At 37.6% G+C, this 9,806-nt stretch overlaps 1 protein-coding gene across 1 annotated transcript; it reads left to right on the top strand.

Moving 5' to 3' along the window:
* Positions 1-8,499: 8,499 nt before the first annotated feature.
* On the top strand, positions 8,500-8,990 carry LOC141511543 (histone H3). The gene has a single exon (XM_074220687.1). The coding sequence runs from the start codon at positions 8,527-8,529 to the stop codon at positions 8,935-8,937; it is 411 nt and encodes a 136-aa protein (XP_074076788.1). The 5' UTR covers positions 8,500-8,526; the 3' UTR covers positions 8,938-8,990.
* Positions 8,991-9,806: the final 816 nt, after the last annotated feature.

The following is a 9,806-nucleotide window of genomic DNA, read 5'->3' as shown; positions in this document are numbered from 1 at the left end:
TGGAAAGTCTTCATGCAGGCAATGTTCCAGTTGTTTCTTGAAGGAATAAGAGGAATCTATGAGTAGGTGGTGAGAAGGCAATGTAATCTAGGCAAATAGTGAGGGCAAAGGAATGGAGATGAGAGAGATAGGAAGGTAGGGAACAGAGGGAAAATCAGAGGACTGGAGTGGGAAGCAATGTTTAGTGAGCTGAAAAGATTGTTTGGACTTTAAAAACTAAAGTCCTTTACAGTGTTTCTCAAATATACTCCCATCTAAGATTTTGCCACCATTCTAGTGTAGGCCCTTATCACCTGAAGCCTGAAGGATTGTATAGCCTGCCACATGCCTCAAATCCAATCCAGCCTCCACTAAAGTGACTTTCCTGAAACACAGGTATGATTATACTCCCTTTCCTCCTATTTGTACATCTATTTGTACATTGTTTATCTGTAACTTCCCCTTGACTCTGTTAAGTGTGACACCCCTACTTGTGCCCTTCTCCTTATGAAAAGGAGGAGGGGAGGCAGGGTGAAAATGTTCTCCATTTTGAGAGAGAAAGAAAGATTATTGGTTGGCATAATTATATCTACATGAGTCTGTATACCCTATCTATGGAGAGTCCTATTTCTGATTTAGACACTATGGAGAGTCCTATCTCTGATTTAGACAATGGGGTATTAGTAAAGGTGGGAGGTGAGTCTAGCTGAAGGAAGTCAATGCACAATCTTTTGGTCTGGCTAACTGTTGGACTTGAGGTAGTTCACAGCAGTTTGAGAATTGGCCTTGGGTGGCAGTACACCTGAGTCTGGCCTAGATGTTCCTGGTCAGAGGTGCACTGTGCTACAGGATTCTATCCAGAGGAGAAAAACACCAGTAGCATATGACTGAGTCAGTATTGTTTATAACTGACTGGCCAGGATATTTGCCCAGGTCTGGATGTGTTCAGAAGCGGGTACATATATTCTGGGCTATACAACTTAAAGATATGTGGCCTTAGACTCATGTAAGATTAATGATGGCAACTGGAGGATTTGTCAAGGGAAACTCTGATTATGAGTTAGTATGGCCTTGCAAGGAAAGTACAGTGTTGCGGTCCACTCTGGGCAGCCGGGTCTCAGTTTATTTCACACAACTCTTTGGGGAGCTCCGCCGGACATGTCCCGCATGTTCAATAATGAAAGTCAGCCAGTGAGAGATAAGCAAGGAATTTATTGCAGGTATATGCTACATCTCTGACTCACATAGTTGAAATAAGGGTATATATAAGCCTAGTCCCCTTGTATTAGCATCCCTCATCTCCAGGCCTGTGGAAGTGTAATGGGCTTGCCACAAAAGGTCTGTATCCTGGAAAAATGTGGAATCTTTAACAAGATAAAGATGAAAGGTAGAGAGATAAGTACCAGAACTCCTTCCTGGGACAGTTGAACCATATGAGGATGAAAGGCAGAGGGATAAGGACAAAAGGTCCTTCCTGAGAATATTCAACAAGATAAGGATGAAAGGCAGGAGAACAAAGAGAGAGAAGGGCCAGAGCTCCTTCCTGAGTTCAGAGCACTCTGGTATGGACCTTCCTGTTGTCCCAGGTCTCAATGACTCTCAGGATGAACTCCTCATGGCCACATACTCTATCTATTATCCCCTTACAGTACAGAAATGGTTATTTGCAAGAAAAGTAATTTAAGGAACATCACTAGGTATATTAACTATTCTTGGGGTTGGTCCAATAGTAAAAAATCAGGAATTTATTTTGATCAATTCTGGAGCTAGGAAGACCTTTCTAAAGACATTGGTGTATATATATATATATATATATATATATATATATATATATATATATATAATAAAAAAAAAACTTTCCAGTAGAAGGAGATACAGCAAATTTGAAAATGTACCTATTATCATGGTGATTATAGGGCTTATTTAAAATGGTCCATTGGAAGTATGGAGGTGATCAGGGAGTTGTTATTTAGACTTAAGGGCCTGCTTAGAAATTTGAAGAAGTCTCATCAAAATAAAGGAGGAGGGATGAAGTGGGATAAAGTCTGAGATTTCTTCAGTAGAATATTATAGATTGGAGAGAATAGTTAACTATGTGCCCCTCCTCCCTTGACAAAATAACTTCTGGGATATTAGTGAAGAGTCAACTGACCCCACTTTATTTCTTGAAGTCTGGATGTCCATTCAATTTCTGGGGCTGAAGAGATAATCTGGTTTCATTTTGAATTATATGCTCTTTTCTGTAGATTAATTTATCATCTAGGTAGTGAAGACCACATTCCTCATTAACAAGGGTGGGTCAGTGGGGTGGAGGGGATCCCATTAGGATAAATGTGATTCTTGGGTCTTTTGCCTCAATCTCTGTAATTGATTGGGGTCCATTCCTTGAGAAACAAAGCTTTCTATTTATGCCTTAATAGATCCCCAAAATTTATTTTAGTGGCATTTGTCCCACACATCTGGTTATGCATTTTATTTTACCCTACCTACTTTTGGAAGTAGGGTATTTTCTGAACCATAGATGGCTCTGGAAAGTACAATTATGGTCTATGAAGATACCTGGGATGTAAAGTAGGAAAGTGAAATAAGGTTTTTGGGATTGTTTTCTGCTACCAAAGATGAGTAGGTGATTTCCTACCAGGAACAGATAATTAAATGAAAACACAACCTCAGGTAAGGTTGACTATAGAAAAATCAAAAAACAAGGAAGGTAAAGAATAGGGTTAGTCAATATACTGGGAACATCCAAAGAAGTATTCAAGTTATTAGAAGGAATGAGCCCTTTTTTCAAGTTTCTTTGAACTAAATCCCTAATGCAAAGAAGAGAAAACTCAGAGAAGGAAACAAGTCTGGGAAGGAAAAGGTCTTAAACTTATAGAAAACTCTTAAGTAAAACTCTTAAGTAATATATATGGTAGTAATATTCTCCTTGAATAGGCTTTCAACTTGAGAATTCTGAAGTCACTTAGACATATGGGTCCTTTTTTATCAGGTGGAGGGCCTTCCAGCATCTACTAACTTCCGCAAAGACTATTCAGGAGCAAGAATCATTACCTCAGGCTGACTAGGAGTTAGGGTCATTGAAGGAATGCTTACAATAAAAATGTGTATTCAAGAAGAAAATAACTCCCAATTGTAGCTTCTGGCTCTGCCTGTGAGGAATCATTATTCAGACTGTGAAAGCATGGGTGGTAGAAATAAAACAAAAATGTATTAAAAAGGTTACAAGACATAAGAAGGGCGAGAGAGAGAGAGAGAGAGAGAGAGAGAGAGAGAGAGAGAGAGAGAGAGAGAGAGAGAGGTAAAAGAACAGCCAAGCCTTGACTGGGCAATCCACAGAAAAGACTGCTGGCCCTGAACTGGAGTCCAGCTCAGGTTTTTATTGCTTTGTATTGCTTCTCATCTGGAGGGCAAAAAGTGAACCCTGTTCTCTCAAGGAGATCAGGATACAAATTTTACATTAAACAAAGATACTTTAAGAATGGTGAGGGTTCCCACCCAAGATTACAATTATTTCTGTTAAAAATCATAATTCTCTACTTCAAGTCAATTTACATTTCAAGAGTCAATTTACATCTCCACCCAAATTCTTTCTGATACATTCAAATTCTCTTCATCTTCCCCAGAATCAATCCAAATCATCTCCACCCAAGTTCAACATTCACAATTCTCTTTATCTTTGTGGTGGAAACACTTGTCCTATACCTAGCATCTAATGCATTGTATTTTGAATAGTTTTTTTCCTGTTAAAGCAGCTCTAGTAATTCATTTTCAACTCTGTTAATTTACTTTTGTTATACTTAATGCAAGAAACAAATCTAAGTTTTACTTTAACAGTTCTTCCTGAAAGAAACTCAGGTCAAGGAACAATAAGTCAGAAAATTCAAGAAAAGTCTTTCTTTGGAGTGTCAAGCTATCCTAGCATTGAATCAGGAGTCCAGAAGTATAAGTCCTTTTGGAAGTAGGGTATTTTCTGAACCATAGATGGCTCTGGAAAGTACAATTATGGTCTATGAAGATACCTGGGATGTAAAGTAGGAAAGTGAAATAAGGTTTTTGGGATTGTTTTCTGCTACCAAAGATAAGTAGGTGATTTCCTACCAGGAACAGATAATTAAATGAAAACACAACCTCAGGTAAGGTTGACTATAGAAAAATCAAAAAACAAGGAAGGTAAAGAATAGGGTTAGTCAATATATTGGGAACATCCAAAGAAGTATTCAAGTTATTAGAAGGAATGAGCCCTTTTTTCAAGTTTCTTTGAACTAAATCCCTAATGCAAAGAAGAGAAAACTCAGAGAAGGAAACAAGTCTGGGAAGGAAAAGGTCTTAAACTTATAGAAAACTCTTAAGTAATATATATGGTAGCTTAGCTAAAGTACTAAATTTCCATATGTATAAGCTGATAGCCAGCAGTTAAAAATAAAATTACCTATATGCAAATACTAATTTACTCTCAATATAACAGAAATTTCTAACATTTTATGCACACACAAAAAATAAAATTTGATCTATTCTGATAAAACTGTCTAACTGTTTTCCCCATCCTGGAAATCACTGAAGCTATACTATTAGGAGTTAGCATCACAAACCTAACTTTGAATTATTTTCCCTTACCACTTGACAAACACCATTGCTAAGCTATAACTTTAATGTAAAACCCTATAGAACAGGGGTGGCTAGGTGGCACAATGGATAAAGCATCAGCCCTGGAGTCAGGAATACTTGAGTTCAAATCAGACATCAGACAGATAATAATTACCTAGCTGTGTTACCTTGGGTAAGCCACTTAACCCTATTTGCCTTGCAAAGACAAGAACAAAAAACCTATAGAAGGAAGTAATTTCTAGAACTTTCAGTAAGATTTCCACAAGTTTGGATAAAACTCACACTACTATACATCAAAATTGGGATAATTCTTGAGGAAGAAGGGTTTCTCTGTGATCTGTCTTTCAAAAAGCTGTTAGAATGTTTTGTTAATATTATTTTCCTAAGGCTATTTTCTAATAAAAATGTTTCCAATAAATACATTTAATGCCTAAACATCATTTAGTAATTCATTTTATTAACTTTAACCAGTTAAAGTGACTGCTGGATTCTTAGTTGGAAGCCATAAGCACCAAAAACTTTTATTAACAGTATTAACCCTACTGTGCATTCTTAGCTGGTACACCTTCATGACTGATGTATTCAAATGAACCATTTGTGAATATTTGTTAAATATCTAATAGGCTGGAAAAAGAGTGTGAAGTTAAATAATGTAATCTCAAGGCATTAGGCAGTCACTGAAGTTGAAAGAGATGGTCAGAATTCCACTTGCGGAAAATGTGCCTGGGATTTGCTTATATATTCTACAATATCACATTTACCAAGTGTGCCAACCAGCACTTTGTTATTCCTGAGTATAAAGAAATCTATGCCCCAACATTTGGAAGCCACTCCAACTAGTCTATTCAGAAAAGCTCTTGGTTGCACCTAAAGTGTTTGTTTGCAGGTTCTTGATGGAATAAAAAGACCCCATGTGGTTGTAATGATGCAGGGGAAAGAAAGAGAATTGTGAAAGTAGAATTTGGGTGATGTAAATTGATTTGAAGTAGAGAATTATGATTGTAACAGAAACAGTTGTAATGTTGGGGTGGAGACCTTCCCCATTCTTAAACTACCATTGATTCATTGTTTAATGTAAAATTTGTATTCGGATCTCCTTGGGCTTTTCTCCTCTACCTAATTCCAGGTTGAGTATAAGGGAAGGGAGTTCACCTTTTGCCCTCTGGAGGAGAGAGGCAAGACATAAAAACCTGAGCTAGACTCCAGTTCAGGGTCATCTCAGTTTTCTCTGACAATGGCCCAACCAAGGCTGCTTGGCTGTTCTTTTATCTTGCTTTCTCTTCTCTAGCCCCTCCTTATGTCTTTTTTTTTTAGGTTTTTTTGCAAGGCAAATGAAGTTAAGTGGCCTGCCCAAGGTCACACAGCTAGGTAATTATTAAATGTCTGAGACTGGATTTGAACCCAGGTACTCCTGACTCAAAGGCCAGTGCTTTATCCACTACTTAGCCACCCCATCCCTTCCTTATGTCTTGTAACGTTTTGAATAAATTTATTTTTCCACCCATGCTTTCCCAAGTCTGAGTAATGATTCCTCATAGACAGAACTGAACCCAAGTAGCCATAGGCTACAGTAACACTACCTGTTCTTTCTTCTTCCTTTATTTTACAGCAATAAGATTTTAACATAATTTCCTGAAAAGATATTCTATTCCCTCATGTGACACCTGTCCCTTTCCTCTCCTCTATCCTCCTCCCGCAAAAGTATTTCTTCCTACAAAATGATTGGACATTTAATCAATATGAGTTTGAATCTACCTGAAAAATTCTTTACTAGATTCTTTACTAGAAAATTAAATGACACATACATTTCAAAGGCATTAACCATTTTGCTAAGTGAATTCAAGCTGAGCATCCTGAATTTGTAATTCTCTCTTTTACAGTTCCAGGGCCTAGCTCAGTGACTGTCACATGGTAGACATTTACCATACCCTTGTTGATTGGCTTCTATGAAAAACTGGACAAACTCTCATACTGCCCTGAAGACATGTTTATTACCTGCTTTTGCTCTGTGGTCACTCCTTTCCCTGAGTTGAAAAGTTTTTTTTAATATTCATCTGGACTTCAGTGCATTGTATAATTAGAATTACAGTTCTGTTCAAAGGCAAAGTAAATTCAGTTAGTATTGAAAAAAAAGGTGAAAATTAAATTTCATTGGACTTATCTAATTGTTCCTTGTGTTCATCAGAAAGTTTAAGAAATCCTATTCTATTGGGAAAAATGTTAAATCCTCAATGAAAATGTAAAAATTAATTAGATACAATTTTATCTTCTAATTTCCAAGATAATAAAATATACTGTAATAATCTGAAAGTTCTTATAACATTGTATACTAAGTTGCTCTTTTCTCTAAATATCAGTTTTTCTTTCTAGGAAATCTCTGCTGCTCATTTTGCATGCTGAGGAAAAGTAAGCCAGTAAAATCTGTGTGAAGGCCAAATCTGTTTTGTTTTTTGTTTTGGAGTTGTTTTTTTTAAAGGAAGGATTGTATTTACCTCTTCAGGATAGTGATTGGTATGCCTTCCAAGGGTACTTGCTTGGAGTGGGTCAGGTCAGAGCAAATGTGAAGCTGGCTGGAATACTAGCTAGTGTATATGGCAACCAGTACTTAGAACTTAAATAGTAACTAGTTCAAGGAGTATAAAATCCCAGCCAGCTGCTAAGTCCCATTGTCAGTGTACAACTTGATAGCTATAAAAACATACAGGATATTCTGTTGTCCAAAAATATTGAGACCATCACAAAAGCAAGAATAATAATGATAATGACAACATTAAAAATGATAAAATTCTAAGATTCATCTAGTTTCCAGTTACAGAAGACAAAACCTTTATAGAATCTGCCTAGTATTTTCTTTGAATAATTATAGCAAGTTCTATATAAAGGTTAACTGCTGTTATTAATTCCTTTTAGGCTTCTTCTAGTGAATTACCAGAAAGTTATGCCACACAATCCCATTTGATTTTCCTCTCTTCTAACCCATATAATAGGTAGTACATATGTATATAGCATATAGACACCCTTCATTTTAGTTTTTGCTTTAAGTTACCATTTCCATTAAATTGATCTTCTTTGCCAGCAAAAATTCCCTTGTGTAGCTCCAGTGCATTAGAAATACCATGACTCATTATAATAGATCTTTTTAAGATCCATAAATATCTTTTTAGATGTTTCTCTAAGAATTTTTAAGTTTTACAGTGCTTGCCCAGTTTATCATCTCCTGCAAACCTCAAAACACAGATAAAATCTTTCTCCCTCACCCAATTTTCCATATCCATATTAAGATTATATTACATATGTCATATTGTTTGATATGATAATATATTGTCTATTAATGTTCAGTACTATTATTTATACAATATTAAATTGTTAGACATTAAATTTATCTTATATATAATTTTAATAGCAGTCGAAAATTGGAAGAGGGAAACATTTTCTTCATATTTAAGTGTGGTTTACAAGGTAAGAAAGTATTGAAAAGAAAGGAAAGGTACTGGAGTTACCTCTGTAGGTAAATAGAGCACCATCTTAAGTCCAAAAAGAACAAAGAAATAACCCTTTTATATTTTCCAAAGCAGGCTTTTTCTCGCGGGAAACAAAGGGGCCTCTTGGTAAGACTATATATTTTTCATTCCGGCATCTAGGGAGCACCAATCCAATTATCTTGTGAATAAAACACACGGAACTCCACGCCCACGAGGAAGTACTGAGGAGGTGGGAGTGGAAGGAGAGGGGAATAAAGGAAAGCTAAAGCCGATCCTAATAGGTTCCAGTTAAAAGGGGGTGGATCGAATAAGTACCCAATTAAATTGAGCAAAGACTAAGCTTGCGCTGGAAATGTTGAATTGTCCAATCAGCATGCTTTTGGCTCTATAAATAGGCAACAAGCTTTCTTCTCTCTCACTGTAAGATTTTTGCTAGTTTTTGTAAAGGCTCTCAGTAATGGCTCGCACTAAACAAACTGCTCGCAAATCTACTGGAGGAAAAGCTCCCCGCAAGCAGCTGGCTACCAAAGCAGCCCGTAAGAGCGCGCCGGCCACGGGCGGCGTGAAGAAGCCTCACCGCTACCGGCCCGGCACCGTGGCGCTGCGGGAGATCCGGCGCTACCAGAAGTCCACGGAGCTGCTGATCCGCAAGCTGCCCTTCCAGCGGCTGGTGCGCGAGATCGCTCAGGACTTCAAGACCGACCTGCGCTTCCAGAGCTCGGCCGTGATGGCCTTGCAGGAGGCGAGCGAAGCCTACCTCGTGGGGCTCTTTGAAGACACCAATCTGTGCGCCATACATGCCAAGCGCGTGACGATCATGCCTAAAGATATCCAACTGGCTCGTCGAATCCGCGGGGAGAGAGCTTAGGTAGCCGAGAGTTGCAACTTATTAAAAGGCTCTTTTCAGAGCCGCCTACTAAATTCTCGAAAAAGCTGTAAAACAGCCATTATGTCGGAAAAGTTTGACATTAGAGCTATTTTTTTTCACATCCTATAGTTACATTTCATCAGTTGATCTGCCTTTCCCCAAAAAGTGGCGTAGCAAAAGATACACTTCTTTATGGAACAGCACCTAAATTAGGTTATGACAAGACAATTAAAGCAGTATTGCCTTAACATGAAATTCTTTTTATAGTTAGCTAACAGTGAATCTTAAGACCATACAACTAGTAATGTGTGAGGACAGATTTGAACTTAGGGAGTTGAATCTTGACACCCCCTCCCAAGTTTACCACTATCCACCTTGCCATTCATCAACAGAATTTGAAACCTTTAAAACTTCCCTACTGGAGATTAACAATATGTTTATAAATTTTGGTATTTTCTTTTTTTAGGATTTTGCAAGGCAAAAGAGGTTTAGTGGCTTGCCCAAGGCCACACAGCTAGGTAATTATTAAGTGTCTGAAACCAGATTTGAGCCCAGGTACTCCTGACTCCAGGGCCGGTGCTTTATCCACTGTGCCACCTAACCGCCTTAAATTTTGGTATTTTTAAAAATTATCTAGCATCTATTTTTATTTCATCTCCCAGTGAAGAAACTAAATCATGAAATATACTCCAACAAGATAGGTAAATTTAGATATATAGTTAAATTGGCCATGCTCAAAATTTTATATCTGATTCTGCATATTAGTCCATCACCCCTCTTTCAGGAGGTTAGGAACATTCTCCTATCATCAATACTCCTGAATCGTGATTGATTTTTTTTTTTGCAAGGTAATGGGGTTAACCATTGTG

This window comes from Macrotis lagotis, chromosome 2, assembly GCF_037893015.1.
Source record: "Macrotis lagotis isolate mMagLag1 chromosome 2, bilby.v1.9.chrom.fasta, whole genome shotgun sequence".
NCBI classification, from domain to species: Eukaryota; Metazoa; Chordata; class Mammalia; order Peramelemorphia; family Peramelidae; genus Macrotis; species Macrotis lagotis.
Note: the sequence above shows the minus strand (reverse complement) of the source record. Positions and strands in the feature narration are given on the sequence as shown.

What these genes read in the sequence shown, in the direction of transcription:
- LOC141511543 (XM_074220687.1), top strand. Translation starts at nt 8,527, where the DNA reads ATGGCTCGCACTAAACAAACTGCTCGCAAATCTACTGGAGGAAAAGCT.